This window comes from Choloepus didactylus, chromosome 2 (assembly GCF_015220235.1).
Source record: "Choloepus didactylus isolate mChoDid1 chromosome 2, mChoDid1.pri, whole genome shotgun sequence".
In the NCBI taxonomy this organism is placed as follows: domain Eukaryota; kingdom Metazoa; phylum Chordata; class Mammalia; order Pilosa; family Megalonychidae; genus Choloepus; species Choloepus didactylus.
In genome coordinates, this window is record NC_051308.1 from 193307498 (window position 1) to 193326245 (window position 18748).

Genomic DNA, 18748 nt, shown 5'->3' on the forward strand with positions numbered 1-18748 from the left:
GTTGAGGTGGTTTTTCTTTGCAGTGGATTGAGAGCAGATAGTTTAAAGGGAGATTCTTTTGTTTTAAAAAAGGAGCTTTTGTAGCCATTCTCTTAAGTGATCTCTATTTTAATCTGAATTTATTTCAGATTTTAATTATTGGGAGGCAGCTGAATTTTTTGTTGTTATAGTCTACATAAAAAAATAATATTAGTGTTTTTGTTTGGGAAAATGTACTTAAATGTTTTTGTCTTATTTGTAGCACCCAGAGGCCTCTATTCAGGCTGTTTTTTCAGATGCCCAAATGCACATTTGGGCATTAGAAGGTAAGTAAGCTCTGCACTGTAACTATGATTTTAATTATTAGTTAAATATTGAAGTATTATCCCTGAAAGATCAGTTCTGGACTTCGACCTCAATCCTTTGAATTGTCAAATACTTTTTTATGGCTTTGTTTTATACAAATAATTTTTCTTAGATATTTAATTCGGGCAGAAATTTTCCTTGTATCTAAGCAGAGAAATTGAGCATGTGATTCTTCCATATCTTTCTCTGTTTCAAAAAAGACAACGAATAGATTGTTTTTAACTGACAACTTACAAATGAAAACTTAATTGTTAAAGAACTGTTTCATCTTACAGACACTGCCTTCTCAGTGTCTAAATGATACTTCCTCAGAGACCTTTCATGGCCACCCTATGAAAAGTATCCTCACCAGCAGTCCCTCTACTCCCTTTACCATGCTTTATTTTTTTTCCTAGCACTTATCAGTACCCAACATAACATTAGCAATTTTTAAAAAAAATTTTTTCCTTACTTGAATGTAAAGCAGAGACCTTGTCATCTTATTCATGATTAATGCTGTTGAGCACCATTTTTAGTGCCTATTCAGATCTTTTCCCCATTTTTTTAGCAGTCCTTTATATATTCAGAATATTTATCCTTTGTTAAATAGATGTTTTACAAATAGAGTTGTCTAATTTTGATTTACTTTTAACTTGTGTGTGTGTGCGTGTGTGTGTGTCTTTTCCCTTAAGGTCTGTCTCACTTAGTAGCAGCATCATTTACAGAAGATAGATTTGGAGTCGTCCAGACCACACTACCAGCTATTCTTAATACTTTGCTGACACTGCAAGAGGTAGGTCATCTGTGGGTTGGGTGGGAGTACAGGTCACCCCATCCTGTTTTTTTAGTTTGTTTCTTATATATTACATTTATTGAGTAACAAAACATACATTGGAGATAAACATGAAGATACCATTCTTACTTTCAGGAAATTACAATATAAAGGAGAGAGAATAAGAAGAGAAAACTTAATTTGCTTACTACTAATAATTCTATAATAACTAGAAAAAAAAGAATTGAACCTGTAGTTAATACCTCTGGTATTAAACAGATTATTTTGGATATTAGAATTTTATTCAGTGATATAAGTTTGGATCCATACACAATTTGTAGCTTCTGAAAGTGCCTTGGAGTTACATTACCCATGCAGATACTGAGCTCTCTATTAGCCAGAGGCACAAGAAGATAGAGCTGAGACCAATGGATGCTTACCACCACACTGGGTGGTTAGTTTTAACTAACAGGTTTTTTTTAGTTCTAGACTCAGAAAAAGGTAGAAAAATAAAATGTAGGCTTCCTGATTTCCAGTATGCTTCCATTCCTAACTTTGTGTTGGGTGATAAGTTTTAACCACCTTAATTACATGTCCGATGAGAGACATAAACACTGAAGGCTGGAGTCATTTAGAGATGGGGGCTGGAATGTGAGTAGGCTTTGTGGAAGAGGTAGTATTGAACTAGGCTTAAAAGGATAACCATTGGGCATCTTTTGAGAAGCCATTTAAGATAGGAAGAGAAAACATGCTTCACCTTTTCTTTCTTCCAAACTCAATTCCTTTTACGTCTTAGAAAGTCTTATATCAAAACTAGTGATCCTTTGCTCTGGGTCCTCTTTGTGCACACTGGCTTATGAATGTTACTTGAGACACATATGTCCTCATGGATGGTTTTATTATTTGACTCTTTTCCCAGCTACCTTTCTTTGAAGAAATAATTTCCTAGAATTGCCCCATAGCTCCTAATTTTCAGCTTGCCTAACCATGCAGTAACAGTAATATAACCATGATCTGGTAGTATCTTTGGTGTTTATAACATTGCTTTTTATCATTCTGTCTGAGTGGTTTAAAATAAAATGACAGTAACAGTAATAAAAAGAACTCCAGAGATGAAGGTACGATGTCAGGATAGGGAGCTCTAGGATTCAGTTTGTCCTCCAGGGCAGCTAATAAATAGCGAGGAACTGTCTGAAACAACTGTTTTTGGGCTCTGAAGACCAGAAGAACACCATACAGCATCCCGAGAACAGAAGAAAGAGACTGATAAACTGCAGTGAAGATCTGTGAGTAAAACTCCCCATGTTGCAGAGGCTAGTGCCCATGTCCCACTGGTGTGGCAGGCTGCCTTGGGAGCCACTCCCTGGCTGGAAATAGAAGTTCTCTTTCCCAGGAATAAGGGGAAGCACAGCCAGGTACCACTTGTGGCTTTTGATTAGCAAATTGAGATTGCTGGGTTCCAGCTCTGAGGACAGCTATGGTTTCAACCTGCCCAGGACAGAAAACAGCCGCAGCCTCTGTTTCAGCCCTGCCCCTGGTAGGACAGGAAGTAGGGCTGAATTAGAGACAGTGCTTTCTTGGGGTGGCGGGGAACAATTTGCTAAAGGGCAGCTCTTCCCCACGAAAGGGGTGGGGAGCATGGCCCAGCACAGTTTGCAGCATTTGACTGGAAAATTCAGATCACAGTGTCTGGAATCTCAGCAACAGTTTCAACCTGCCCTGGCCAAAAGCAGCTGGCACGGGTGGAGCTGGTTGAGAATTAAAGGCATTCTACCACCTTAGGACTGTGGAAAACAGTTGGCCGAAGAACATTGTTTCAGGGAGCCGTCACAAGGTTGGTGTCCTTCTGAGTCTCCTCCCAGGGCACTTTGGAACCAATCAACATCGCCTTCTTGGGTCCCTGGGCCTGTTTTGACTGGGAAAAACTGATGCAGGGAAGCCCTCCCCGGAAGAGCCCTCCTCCCAGAATGAATTCTCCAGGTAAAAGGAGCTAGAGATAATGAAAGGAGTGTTAAAAATATAGAGGCAAATCAAAAACTAACAGAACATATCAACATTCCCGGAGGAGAAACAAGGGAAAGGAAGCTTTCTCCAGTGGGTGAAACAATTTCACAAATAGTGCATTCTCAAAAATTGTACTCTATATCCAGGGCAAGAATCAGATGAATAAGAGATGAAAAAATCTGGTCACTTACATACAAGCTGTTCTAAAGATCTAGAATAAGTTGAACCAAGTGTCAAAGAAGAGCTTTAGCACAAATGCAATCCATAAGAATATCCTAGGCAAGAGAAAGAAATTTACCTCCAGAATAAACCCATCAAGAAAATCAGCAGCAAAAAATTACAATTCATACTAAGAAATAAGAAGATATAGCCCAGTAAAAGGAACAAATTAAAACTTCAGACATGACACAGGATTTGAAACAACTGATCAGTGATGTTCATACAAATCTCCTAAATCAATACAAGGAGATGAATGAAAATATGGCTGAAGAGATAAAGGATATTAAGAAGACACTGGGAGAGCATAAAGAAGAATTTGAAAACATGCCCAAAAAAAAAAAAAATGATAACAGCACTTATGGGAATGAAAGGCACAAGAGATTAAAAATACAACTAGAGGCATAAAACAGTAGATTTGACCAGGCAGAAGAAAGGATCAGCAAACTAGAGGATAGAACATCCAAAATCTTATACACAAAAGAACAGATAGAGAAAAGAATGGAAAAAATTGAGCAGGGTCTCAGGGAATTGGATAACAGCATAAAGTGTGCAAATATATCATCATGGGTATCCCAGAAGGAGAAGAGAAGGAAAAAGGGGCAGAAAAAATGTTTGAAAAAATAGTGTCCCAAAATTTCCCAACTCTTATGAAAGACAGATGTACATGTCGAAGAAGTGCAACATATTCCAAACAGAATAAATCCTAATAGGCCTACACCAAGACATGTACTAATCAAAATGTCAGATGCCAAAGACAGAATTCCCAAAGAAGCAAGAGAAAAGTGAGTTGTCACATACAAGGGATGCTCAATAAGACTAAATCCTGATTTCTCATCAGAAACCATGGAGGGGAGAAGGCAGTAGTATAATATATTGAAGGTGCTAAAAGAGAAAAACTGCCAGCCAAGATTTCTTTATCTAGCAAAACTGTCCTTTAAAAATGAGGGAGAGTTTAAAATATTCACAAATAAACAGAAACTGAGACAGTTCATCAACAGACCAGCCCTACAAAAAATAGGCAAAAGATTTGAATGGACGCTTTTCCAAAAAGAAAATACAACTGGCTAAAAAAGCACATGAAAAGATGCTCAAGGGAGCTACTAGGGAGATGCAAATCAAAACCAAAATGCTCTGTTAGAGCAGCCACTATTGAAAAACAGAAAACTACAAGTGTTGGAGAGGATGTGGAGGAATAGGAACACTTATTCACCACTGGTGGGAATGTAGAATGGTGCAACCACTGTAGAAGACTGTTTGGCTGTTCCTCAGCAAGCTACGCATAGAATTGCCATATGATACAGCAATCCCACTACTAGGTAAATAGTCAGAAGAAGTGAAAGCAGGGACATGAACAGACATTTGCACATCAGTGTTCAAAGTGGCATTATACACAATTGCCAAAAGATGGAAACAACCCAAGTGTCCATCTATGATAAATGGATAAACAAGATGTGGTATATATATTCAATGGAAAATTATTCAGCTGTACTAAGGAATAAAGTCCTGATGCAAGCATCAACATGGATGAACCTAGAGGACATTATGTTGAGTGAAATAAGCCAGTCACAAAAGGACAAATATTGTATGGTCTCATTTATATGAGCTAAGTATAATGAGCAAACTCATGAAGTTAAAATCAAGAGTATAGGTTACCAAGAGAGAGAATGAGGGTAGCGAATGGGGAGCTGATGCTTAATTTGTGCAGAATTTTAAATAAGGTTGATTGTAAATGTTTGGAAATGGATATAGGTGATGTGTAGCACATTATTGTGAGTGTAATTAACAGTGCTGAATTGTTGGTGTGATTGTGGTTGAAAGGGGGAGATTTTAGGGTCATGTATGTCACCAGAAGGACAGCTAGAGGATAAAGCACGGGACTGTATAACATAGTGAATCCTGTTGTGGATGAGGACTGTGTGTGGTTAATAGTACAAATATAGGAATGTTCTTACACAAACTAGAACAAATGTACTATTATAAGGTGTTAATAATAGGATGATATAGGGGGAAAATACAACTAATGCAAACTGTGAACTATAGTTAACAGTAATAGTGTAATATTCTTTCATCATTTATAACAAACATACCATACCAGGCTAAGTGTTGATAATAGGGGTGGTATAAGGGGTATGGGATTTTTCATTCTGGAGTGATGAAAATGTTCTCGAATCGATTGTGGTGATGATTGTACAACTCTGTGATTATACCAAGAGCCATTGATTGTTAAAAATACAAACCAGCACCTTTGTACAAAGCTTTTAGTCTACAGAGTCATTTCATATCATTATTTTATTTGATCATCATAACTGAAGTAAGCAAGATGGAGCTGTTTTGGTCCTGTTTTATAGAGGAGCAAAGCTCAGAAGTTCAACAACTTGTCTCAGGTCTCACATACAAGACTCATAGGTGGAAGAACTAGGACTTGAATCCAGTGTGATTTCAGGATATTGGCAGTATAGTAGGCCCCAGGAAAAGCTTCAGATCCATATCCCCTATTCTTTTTGAACTTTTCTGCCGTCTTGTCCTTTTTGTTTGTTTGTTTGTTTGTTTTTCCATGTACGCTTCTCTCTTCTGTGAAAACCATGACTTTCAAACTTTTTTGGACGATAATCTGTAGTATGAGATACATTTTACATTAGACCCAGTATATACATGTGCTTCTGTGTATGTTGCAGAAACAAAAGATATTTAGAGCAATACTTAACCTTTTAGGGTGTGCAGTGCATTCTTGTATTTTCTCTTCTATTTCATTAAAAATATAATGCTGGTTGAAGTGCACTGAATTGATTTCACAAAAATCACCCTGCCCTGGAGTTATTCTATGCACCAAAATTACTTTGTTCTTACCCTCCCCACCTTCAGAATTCCTAGTTCTTCTTAGCTACTCCACCATTATTATTGCTAGGTATTAGAAGGAAAACAGTCTGTTTATTTGAGTGTAGTCATCCAGACTTTTGGATAGGAAGGTAAGTATTACAGATAGGTCCAAAGGTCAGGCCCTGTGTACTTTGAAACAGAGGGTTGGAATAGAGGCTGATTTTGAAGGGCAGGGTAGAAAGACACAGAGAGACCTATTTTTGAGACTTGAAAAGAGGTAAAAGGAACAAAGAACAGGACCAGTGACATTATTTAGTTTCTGAATTTAAAAACCTCTCCTTGCGTATCATCCACTTTCTCCTAGGCCACATTGCAACCTTATAGTCATGCAGATACTGCAAACTTTCTGTTTCCACCTTAGTCCTCAGGTTGATTGAAATGAGTGATTTAGTATCCAATGGATAATCCCATACCGTGGTTTGACTTCCTCCATCTCACTGCCCACTTATATACACTTCTGTCTCACTCATGGCTATCACCTGGGCCTTATTTATCACCTGAATTGTTCTACTTCCAGAGCTCCAGGATTCTGTACCCTCTCAGCCCGAGTCATTAAATTTTTTGTCAGGGATCCCTTTGGCAATCTGGTGAAGCCCATGGTCTCTATCAGAATAATGTTCTTAAAGGCATGAAAGAAAGTACTTAGGAATAGAAGGGAAATAATTTCATTCTTTTCATGTCTTGGGATAATTCTGAAGTAGATATTGAGATCCCAGTTAAGTGATCTGAGTCTTTGGGGCAGGAACCATGTGTAGTTTATAAAATGAGTGTTCAATAAATGTTTGTTTCATCTTACAGCTGATTAAGGACTTCAGTCCTCCTAACCATGGGGCACATCATTGAATATTATAAATAGATTTGCTGCTCTTGTGCTGACGTCATAATTTTGCCATAAAATTACTACATACTATCATCATAACTTTAATCACTTATATACCATCTGAACTGTTATTTACTTATTTTAAGCCATTCATTTTTTTTTTTTTTTTTTTTTTTTATTTCTAATTACATATTTTATTCACCCCAACATATCAAAAACTATCATTTCAACATGTAAACAATATTTTTAAACTATTGAGATATTTTACATTCTTTTTGTTTTCGCTGCAAAATCCAGTGTCACCAAGGGGTGTAAATCCCCCTGGCAATGCAGGAAACGACTTCCGGGATGAGCCTGGACCCACCACTGTGGGACCGAGAGGATCCCCCTGAACAAAAGGGGGAAGAGAGATGAAACAAAATAAGGTTCCAGTGGCTGAGAGACCCCAAATGGAGCCGAGAGGTCACCCTGGAGGGCACTCCCATGTGCTATACAGATATCACATTTTAGTTTTTGGTGTGTTGGAATGGCTAGAGGGAAATACCTGAAGCCGTCAAACCGCAACCCAGTGATCCTGACTCTCGAAGACAATTGCACAACCATGCAGCTTGCACAGTGTGACCGTGTGAGTGTGAAAACCTGTGGCTCACATTCCCATTATCCAGTATATGGACAAATGAGTGGAAAAATGGGGACAAAAATTAAATGAATAGGGTGGGATGGATTAAGCCATTCATTTTTAACTTAAATTTATTTTAAAGGAAACTTAGTCACGATTGTAAAAAGAAAACTAGTTTGACTTGCTATAAATAGAATATAGGTAGATGGTCCCTTATCTCAAACCCTGTGATGTGTTTCAGAATTTTTCGTTTTTAAAAAATGTAACATAGTATACATATCATATACTACTTAACATCCTTATTGGTATTCGAGGTAGAATTCCCTTAAATACATTAATATTTTTTTCCAGTGAAATGTTTTAATATGCATAGTAAGTGGGATAAGGACAATAAATAGCCTATGTCAGCTCAGGTCAGGATTTACTACTGGATGAGTTTAGGATGGGTCAGGTTTACAAATTTTTGTTTGTTTGTTTTCAGGGCTTTTTGAATTAAAGAGTTGAGGAAAAGGCAAATTCGGGTGAGAAAAAGCAATGTTAAATTCTAGCTAGATACTGTTGTTTGCTGAAGTCCCTGAACTTGAAGCCTGCCATCTTTTGTTGTACAAAGAGATTAGTGCAGATTAGAGTTGTTGAGGACACATTAGCTCCATTCGCTCTTGAGTTAACCCTCAAAATACCATTTGTCTGTTGAACCTAATTTATTGCATTTCTTTTTTGTGCAATTCTGTTTGTAAGGATTGATACGATTTTTATTCTTTTTTAGCATTCCTTCAAAGAACAAAGGGAAAATATACTTTTAAAATTTTTTCAATAAAATTTTCAATAAAATTCATTCTCCTGCAATTATTCATATAGGTCCACTGGACCTTTTTGAATCTAAGATATATTATAGGATCTTAGTGATTTTAATATTCCAGTGTCTTGAACAATTTGCTATTTGATCATTCTAGGAATTTTTCATATTTATGTTATTACCAATTGTGGTAAAAAAAAAAAAAAAAGACTAATAAGAAAACAGAAGAATGATGAAATTACCTAGTATTGCATCATCTTTCAAGAAATGGTAGAAAAGAAGTCTGAACAATTCTTTTGTAGTCTTTCCATTTTAGCTTTCATTGAGTACAGTTGATAATTCAAAATTTTATTGTTTTCTGCCCATAGTGGTAAAGAGAAAATTGCCAACATGTTGAACAGTTATTTAGATGAGTTGAAAGATAAATGCAAAGAGACAGCAGCACTGTAGACCAGCACTGTCTAATAGAAATACAGTAGAGTCCATATATAGAAATATAATGCAGTCCACATGTGTAACTTTAAATTTTCTAGTAGTCACATTAAAAATAAAAAACAGGTAAAACTAATCTTAATAATGTTTTATTTAACCCAGTATAACTAAATATTATTTTGGTATATAATCAATATAAAATTGTCAATGAAATTCATACATTTTTCCTACTTTTTTTCCTTTTTTTCTACTAAGTCTTTGAAATCTGGTGTGTATGTTTTTCACTGACAGCATATCTCAATTTGGACCTCCTGCCACATTTCAAGTACTCAGTAGCTACATGAGTTAGTGGTTAGTGTACTGGACATTGCAGCTCTAGATACTAATGATGATGGTGAAACTTATCATATAAGAGACATCTCACAGTGAGTCTCCAGATGCTGATATTCTAGATGAATTTTCTGAAACTTAAAAATCAATAAGAGAATAATATATTTTTAAGGAGAAAAAATATATATGTGGTTTTCTTATTTAGTAAGTCATTCAACAGGAAGGACTTCATCCTACAGTATTTTATAATAAGATCCTGAATCATCTCATTTTGTTAAAAGGATACCTGACAGTATTCTTTCATCTTTTATGATATTTGTGCACCAAAATTTACTTTATATGTTTGTAAGTTGATAAATACAGTAGGTAGGAATATATATACAAAGATGATTGGGAGGAAATAGATGGTGTCAAAATGAAAAAGTCATTGGGTTGGTCATTTGAATTCATGTTTATAATCCTAAGTATGAAAATGTTTTACAATTATGGTACGAAGAAAATGGCAATTCTCTTCTTTAACAAAACTTTGAGCTCTGAAAGTTTTCAAAAATACTGCATTTTAGTAGCACAGATACAAGAAAAAGAACCAGAAGTAGTGGTAGGCTAGAACCTATTAGAGATATATTTTTAAATTGAGATCAGAGTTTACAAGAAAGCCGTGTCCAGCTTTATGCATAACAGCTGATGAGGTGCTGGTTGCATTCAAGGACATTGTCCATTTCAATGTATATATCTTCAAAACCCTGGAAATGTGGAGTAAAAATTTGAATTTGTTTACATTCTTATTTAAATTTCTATAACAATAGTTTTACATTGTCCTGCTGTTTTGTAAGTTTTTTGTAAAAAGACTTTAAAACTAATTTTAAAAAAGAGGATTGATTGGATCTCGGTAGTAAATGATGATTATTTTTTTCTGGTATACTTAGGGTTAATCAGAGGGATTGTTAGAAAATTGAAAAGGAAATAACTCTTCCACTGTGATTCAGAGTTATTTAATGTTGTTAAGTATTTCATTGAACACCACCTCCCTTTCTTCCTAAAATTATCTCAAGTATGTCCCAGTCTTGGGAAACACTCTTGTAAGTGATTGTTGAAGAAATAAGTGATTGGATTTGAAGTTGCCATGGCAGACTGAACATGCATCAAATTTTGTTCTTTCCCTCAAACCCACTAAAGTACATTAAAAGAACTTTAAAAAAGACATAGATCAATAAACGGAAGAGGAGACAACAACAAAAAAGTTTTTAAAGCTGGAAATGCAGATGGTTGAGCTAACTAACTTAGCAGATCCCAGAGGCAAATCCCAAATTGGCAGTGGAAAGCACCAGGTACCTCTGGGTCAAAGGATAGAGGGACAGGCACCAAAATAAGGAGGTTTGGCTAAGAGTTGTTTGAAAATCAATTAGATCTCTGTAGGTTTAATTTCTAGAGAGGGTAGAACACTGGGGCTCCAGATTGGGAAAGTCCAGACACAATTGTAGGTACTGTACTAAAACTATCAAAGATACTGAATGGTAAGATCCCTAGTTCTGTTCCCCACTTGGCCCAGAATACTGGGGTCCAGGCCTTTCAGAGAGGGTACAGGAAGACTTTCCTGGGAACTCTGACCAAGCCAAGAAAGACCTGAAGTGACTGAGTTGGGGTTTCCAGGCAGTACATGAGATCAAAAAAGTCCGTGAAGATCACCTATGGGAAAGCCAGTAGTTCCCAACCATGCATTCAGAGGTTTTGATCAGCCTCACTCTCACTAAGATTCACGAGATATTTAAGAAAACTCTCCAGAGATAGAGACTGAAAGCAGCAAAGGGAAAGAAAGGAGCTTGGAGGAAACTACAAAAAACAAAAAGACTTTTTTAAAAGCTGTCATCAAAATCCTCAGAAATAAGAGAGGGTACAGTATAAGTATACTTGAAACAAAAATAGGATGCCAAAATAAAAGAACATGCAGATAACATAAAAGACTTCTTGAGATGAAAATCATAGTGGCAGAAATCATTTTAAGTATTTTTGATTTTAGTACTTTTAGTGATTACATCTGTAAATAATATGCTTATGCGGGTATTTCTTGGTTGTCACTTTAGACATTATCTGGCCTTGATAGATTAAATGCATGTCTACTTCTCTATCTTTACTTCTCCCTTCTCTTAATATAGTTATATCACTTTTAAAATTATATTATGTATCTTTGGCCTTTAAAAGATATATTTAAATCTGTTTCTTGTTTATCAACTATCATTAGAATCAGTTTCGCTGTGAGTCCTTCTCTCCTACCTACTCCTGCTCATAGATGCCTTATCATCTAGAGTCAAAAGGAAGATATATTAGCTTAACAAATAACTATTTATGTAAAGTATAATTAAGTTTTGTGGTTTTTTTTTTTTTTTTTTTTTACTGTGGTTCATAATAAAGGTACTCTGCCTGTCACACAACATAGGCAGAGGAGAATATCTGTGTTTCACTTTCTACTTCACATTTTCAAGACTGTTGAATTACAGCTCTTTTTTTAGAGGGCAGGTCTAGACTTTTACTGGAGCCTGGTAACTGCTAAAGTTGCTGAGCCTCTCTATCTCTACTGCATTGTTTTTCAAGCCTTTTGATTATGACTTAGAATCAGAAATATATTTTACAGTATGTCTGTTTTCATTAGTATATATAAAATAAAAGTGCCTTAATACTTTGGCTTCTTTGATAATCTGAACTAATATGTTTTCTGTCTTTTTTGGTCTAGGCAGTTGACAAGTACTTCAAGCTTCCTCATGTTTCCAGTAAACCACCCCGGATTTCGGGAAGCCTTATGGACACCTCTTATAAAACATTAAGATTTGCATTCAGAGCATCACTAAAAACTGCTATCTATCGAATAACTACTACTTTTGGTGAACATCTGAAGTAAGTTGGCCTGTTTTGATCCATGACAATCCACTTTCAGGTATTCTCCTGTAAAATAGGTATGAGAATTATAGAGGCTCACATGTGGAGAGTGTTCTTTTGGGACCTTTATGATTCCCACTGTGAATTAACAGCTGAGATTTAGACCTAATATCTATATTTTAAAATTGGCCTATAAATATAAGATTTGGGGCTTTTTTTCAAATGGGTGAAAGAAGATAGAAAGTTATGAAAGTAGCAAATGTAATTATATATTATTTTTTTTAATTATCAAAACATCCTTAAGAAAGAAAAAGGCAAAAAACCGTATACCTATCCAGAAAAGCATTTTAAAAGCAATTCTATTATTACGTCTTGGTCAACAAGCTAGACTTGAAGTGAGCAGAGTATTCCATAAATGAGTCCTTGTTGCTTTGTGAATCATGCTGGGAAAACACCGACAGATCACACCTTTAAAAACAGAACCAGAGAGAAAACCACAAATGCCAAACCTGTTTATATTTAGCTTCATTGATGTTTACTGCTTTCTTCTCATGCATTAGTCTAGCTAGGCAGGATGAGGAATACTAGTCTATTAATTAAACTATGTTTATCATAATTATAAAAGAACTTTAGAAGGCATAAGAGATTGCTCTGCCTTTTCTGTATGCAATCAATAAATAGTTTAGAACTTTTTCATGCCACCTGCTTTGAGAAATAGTAGGGTATATGGCATTTCCTTTTATTTCCACAGTACTGGACAGCAGCAGCAAATATTCATGAAGCACTTTGGTTCTGTGTGGGAATATAAAAGTTCTGTAGATAATCCTTTATCCTTAAAAGGTTTACTAACGTGTTTAAAAACAAACAAAAGCAACCTACTATTGAGTGTCTTCTAGATCTGTGTTGTCCAGTGTGATAGCCATGTATAGCTATTTCACTTCTTCAGTCACACTAGCCACATTTCATGTACTCAATAGCCACATGTGGCTAGTTGCTACCATATTGGACAGCATAGACATGGAACATAGCCATCATCATAGAAAGATGAGGGGGATGTTCCAGACAGTGCTGTTCTAGACAGTATGCTTGTTGGCACTTTACATGTTTTCTCATTTACTCTTCTCAAAGTGTCTATAAGGTGTAAAGATTGTCATAATTGTACAGATATAGAAACTGAGGCTTAGAGAGTTTAAGGACTTACTTATTAGCATAATCTAGTGAATGATAGAACATAAACTTGAAAATGGGTCTTCTTGCTCTTAAAAATCTACCTTCTTTCACTCTATAACATTAGACTGCCTCTGAGATGTAGAGTGGCACATAGGATGCTCTTAGAAAGCACGTAGTGATGAATTTAGAGAATGAAATAGATATGCCAAATATTGATGACAGAACAAAAGCAGGGAGGAAAGAGGAATATAGGAGTTTATTAGATAAGAAAGAGACAGATGACTGGTAAACAAAATTATGAGAATGAAATTCTACCTAGCTTCTTATCTCTGAGAAGAGCCATATTTTATATATGCACTAAAATTGATGGGGTCAGTAGAGATTGTGGAACAGTAGAAAGAATATATTTCTTCTTTCTCAATTTGGAGTTAAAATATCTGGATTTAAGTCTGGTTGCATCATTGACTATCTGTAATTGTGGGTAAGTTATTGAATGATTTTATGAAACTTGCCCAAGATCGTGCAGGTAGTAAGTTGCATTACCAGATTTTAGCTCCAAATCTTTCTGGCCCTAGAGTCCTATCCTCAATGTCTATATTCTTAACCAAACTGTGTTGTCTCCCCTAACCTCTGAATCTGTTTAGCCTTCTGTGAAAGGGGAATATTAATCCCACTTTGCTTCATTTGGTTTTAGTAAAGGTCAAATGTGATCATATGTATGTAAAACTCACATGATATAATATTGTGACAACTGTTACTACCATAAAATATTCATATGTTCACTACCCAAAGCTTCACCTCTGAGAACTACGTTTAAGTGAATTCTACTATGGAACCATGAAAATTAACACAGGCTAGTTACTCATTGGGGACACTTATTTAGTACCTAGTTACTCTTAATTTAGGCAGTTTGATTGGCTGGTTTTCCAGCCTATAACACATTAAAATCTACTTGAAAGGAAATACTAACAAGAGTATTAGTTAGTTAATAGCAGCGGGGAGTGTTGTGGGAAAAGCAGCAGACTGGGAGTTTAGGAGTTTGGAGCCATTTACTTAGAGACAACCGTCTCACTAGCACCTCAAGGGTGTTTTGCACAGTAAAAAGCTTGAAATGTTTCAAATGAGGTGACTACCTGGTTTAAGAAAGCAGAGATGTATATGAGACATTTTAGGGTAATTTCTAGCAAAATTTTAAAAACAGTTTTTAAACTTAAGCATGGTGAACTTCGGTGATCTGGAATTTTATTATTCAGTAATGATGTATTACTATTCAAGAACTAGAAAACCCAAATCTATCATTGTATTTAATTTTTGTCCAAAAGTTTAAAAGAATGTTTTATACTAGTCTCAGTATATATATTTGTGCAAATTCTGCCAAGGTAATGTATTTTATTTTTGTGGGGGCAAGGTTGGGGAGAGAACTCAGTTTCTCCATTCAAGACATAACTTATGTTCAAAGGGAAAAGTAAATTTAAACCACCAAGCTGTTACCTTTGAAAACGATTAATGGAGTCTATTGCGTTTTAACCAAACATTTTAGTTTAAAGGATTTTATATTAAAGGCAATTTAGATACTCTACAACTCAAAGATAATGTTGGAATCTGGTTTAAATAAAATAATAAAATCCAGAAAATCTAGTACGAGCCCTGGAACTCTGCACAGCAGGTTCCACAGCAGAGCAGGTTAAAACTGATGCCTTCACTTGTCAGTCTTAATTTGCTTTAGACTTTTAGAAGGTAGGAGCATGCCATTATTGAATATAAGCCCTCCTCCTCATTAGATTAAGGAGGGTTTTCATCCAACTTTTTCAGAAGTACTGAATAAGTGAAGATTTCTCTTCATTTTTAATTGTTTTGAAAAATATTGACTCTGTGCTCTGTGGTTCACTTAATATGCTTAATGTAAAATAAAGCTTATGCTTTGAATTTATGTTTCATTTAGTGCTATGCAAGCATCTGCAGAACATCAGAAAAGACTTCAACAGTTCTTGGAGTTCAAAGAATAGTTAAGTAATATAAACTGTGTTCATTACACTGCTGATACAACTACAGATGGGAGAGTAAATGTTCAGCATTCTTGGATCAGAAGAAAATGGACTAATTAGATGCTTCCTTTGTCGTGGTGGTTGCTTTGAAAACTATACTTTAATGGGAGAAATCATGGAAAGAAATTCTCAACAGAAAAACTGAAAACTGCCTTTTCTGAACCGATTGCTTTTTTGTGTGTGTGGTATAATAAAGTCTTTATTCAGTTTTACAGAAGCATCTATGGCTGTACAAATGTCTCTAGCTCATATAACTTAATAACTTGAAAATTTTTAGAATTTATTTTTGAGAAGAGTTAAATCAGTTCAGAAGATAAATTAAATTGACTTGATACAGTCTTCCTTCCTAATCATTCTAATCTCTGTAAGCTTGAAATACATAAACTTTTAAAAGAGTAGTTTCTGTTTACTGACGGATAAAAATGGTAACAGTGGAGAAAAGTTCACAGAAAAAAATATTGTCTAAAGGACATATTTTGTTAATCTGTTAGGTTGTGTTTTTGTTTCCAGGGACAAATTAAATTTGCATGATTGTCCAAAAAAAAAAAAAAAAAAGTCTCAGTTTACAGATGCTAACTCTGTATAAAGGAATGTGGAAAAATTCAGTTCTTAAGTTACAATAAACATCCACATTTGGTTTTAGAAAAACAGTTGACCAACATCTATGAATTAATTTTGTATCATGCTAGTGAACAATAAGTGTATGGGTATTTTCGCAACTAGTTTTGCTTTCTTTTTCTGGAACAAAACATTAAGTGCTTGCAGAGTTTTTCAAGTGAGAAAAAAAAAAATTTTAAGAAAAGCCAGGAAACTTTCTCTTTTTTCCCCATCCTTCATCTTCATTAGATCAAATTATTTTGCAAAGCTTGTCTGGCTTCACAGAGGGGCAGCCTCTGCTGTGTTAACTGGCTAATTAAAATATATTAGGAAAATCTTTACAGCCAGAACCAACTTAGTCATCAAGTAGCAGGTGATATCAAAATGTCACAGGAATTACTGTGCTTGGGAGTATGCACTATGTCCCAAATGTGAACAAGGTAATTTCATGATTTATTAAATCAGCTTCTTTGTAGAAGATTGGAAATCCTACTGGTAGATAATCACTGGACTAGCTTTGGACTGAAATGCTCCCTTTTAATTCTTTTCTTATTATCTTTCCCCTCTTGCCACCCCCCCCCATTTTTCTTTATAGTCAGCACAGTATTGTATGAGTCTTTCATGTGATATATATGTATACCATTTGTCTGATTCCTTGATGTACTATATCTTTATAATAGAATATTTTAGCTCCAGGCCCTATTGCCCCTTCAGCCAAGCACATGCCAAATTATAAATGAGACCTGCTGGCCTTTAAAGTGTCTTTATGAGACGGTTCCTCAATTGTCAAGTGGTTTTTTGATTTTTAGGCTATTGCCATTTTCTTTTTACTTTGTGTCTGAAATTGAGTTGATCTCTTGTTTTGAATGTAGCAGTTGAATTTAGAATGTGAAAGTCTCTTACAGATGGTCAGAAGCATGTGGCTAAGTTGACTGAGAACTGTTGTATTCCATGTCTTAAAGCCTATAAGTTTTTTATATTCCATTCTCTGCTGCCCTTGCTGAGGCATCTAGGGAGACAGGGACCCTTAACCCACTGCTTCCATTAAAGGAGAGCAGTGGTATTTAACCTGTTGTATTCCTGATGCCAAAGATGGGATGATTCCTTTAAATATTGACTTGTTTGGATAAAATATCTGCCTAGGTTTAGATTCTTGCCATTTTTCAGGATAATTTGGATGAAGTCATATTTTATCAACAACATGAATGTTGCTGATGTGTTCATTCCTGTTTGTGCTGTGTACAAAATACAGGCCATGTAAAGTCTTCCTGTTGGAGATTTAGGAACTGCTTCCCCAAATCTGTATTTTATTTAGTAGGTAAGGGAGTCAGTTCTTTTTCTGTATTGTGTGTTGATAATCTACACACCATCTGTTGTGCAGGGGTGTGGCTCAGTAATCTGTCATGAAAGGGAGCTCCTTCCCCTGTGTGCAAGGAGGAGGACCTAGGGAGGCCCAGAGAAGAGAACCATGTCCTTTGATGAGGTCTCATTCGCCTCTGAGCTCACTAATGCTATAACATTGACTAGAAAATTAGAGAGTGTTCCCTAAATGCCTTTCTCTGGCTTTTAGTACAAAACATGATTGTATCAGCTCCTGTGGTGTTTTCTTGATCCGTATAGAAGGTATAAATCCACATAACTTCCCTTTAGAGAACTGGGAAACTATCCTAGAATAAACTGTACAGCTGAGTGGGCATGGTGGGCAACAATTTGTTACTTTGTTGGATTTGTTCCTTGGCAATTGTTTTGTGTATCTTTCTGTAAATATTTATGGTAATCTGTTTATATCCTTTTTATATCACTGGTGCTGAATTGAGTAGAAAAATAAATTGACAATTTTAAAAATGGGATTATTGATAGAAATGTATGTCTACAAGGTCAGTTATTTAATTTCTGGGATGTGTGTGTGTGTGTGTGTGTTTCCTTAGCCATTTCAATTCAGTCTTAGAGTCTTTGCTTATAAAACCTAAAAAGTGTTAACTTCTGTAGAAATCAGCTTTTGCTCTTAACTGGTGGGTAATCTGTGTTTAATGGTAACTTGAAGGAGCCTGTATTATAAAAGTCTCTTCCTTTGTTGTCTTGGCTGTTTTCTTCCAAAACTGAACAAAAGTGCAGGTACTAAAAGCCATCTCTTGACAGAGGTTTCATATCTTGCTAAATAGTGTTTCTAATTGGATTATAGTCCACTCAGGCCAACAGGTATGCCTGTCGACTTGACTTAAATTCATCTGAATTCTACCACTAGGTAGGTACTAAGGCCCTCAACACCCTCTCTTGCTTTCAATCCCATAATCATTTTTTTTTAAATCTTCATTTTATTGAGATATATTCACATACCACGCAGTCATACAAAACAAATCGTACATTCGATTGTTCACAGTACCATTAAATAGTTGTACATTCATCACCTAAATCAATCCCTGATACCTTCATTAGCACACACACAAAAATAACAAGAATAATAATTAAATAACAAGAATAATAATTAAAGTGAAAAAGCAATTAAAGTAAAAAAGAACACTGGGTACCTTTGTCTGTCTGTTTGTTTCCTTCCCCTATTTTTCTACTCATCCATCCATAAACTAGACGAAGGGGAGTGTGGTCCTTATGGCTTTCCCAATCCCATTGTCACCCCTCATAAGCTACATTTTTATACAATCATCTTCAGGATTCATGGGTTCTGGGCTGTAGTTGGATAGTTTTGATTTGGGTGCTTGGGCTTGGGTTATCCATATCATCTGGTTTTTTCATATGCTTTATAATTTTCTGTTGTTTTTGGCTTCTTGGCATTTGCTGAACTTGATAGGGTTCTTTTAGGATTTGTAGACCAATTGAAGTCCTTATCTCTAATTTATCAGATCCACAGCTTCGT

At 35.6% G+C, this 18748-nt stretch overlaps 1 protein-coding gene across 2 annotated transcripts in view; it reads left to right on the forward strand.

Moving 5' to 3' along the window:
- Positions 1-15866, forward strand: part of NDC1 (NDC1 transmembrane nucleoporin) — a 46920-nt gene extending 31054 nt beyond the window's left edge. For both annotated transcript variants that reach the window (XM_037827177.1, XM_037827176.1), the window contains exons 15-18: positions 242-305; positions 1017-1117; positions 11922-12082; positions 15177-15866. In XM_037827177.1, coding sequence (XP_037683105.1) covers positions 242-305; positions 1017-1117; positions 11922-12082; positions 15177-15240 — 390 coding nt within the window. In that variant the 3' untranslated portion in view covers positions 15241-15866. The remainder of the gene's footprint in view (positions 1-241; positions 306-1016; positions 1118-11921; positions 12083-15176) is intronic.
- Positions 15867-18748: the final 2882 nt, after the last annotated feature.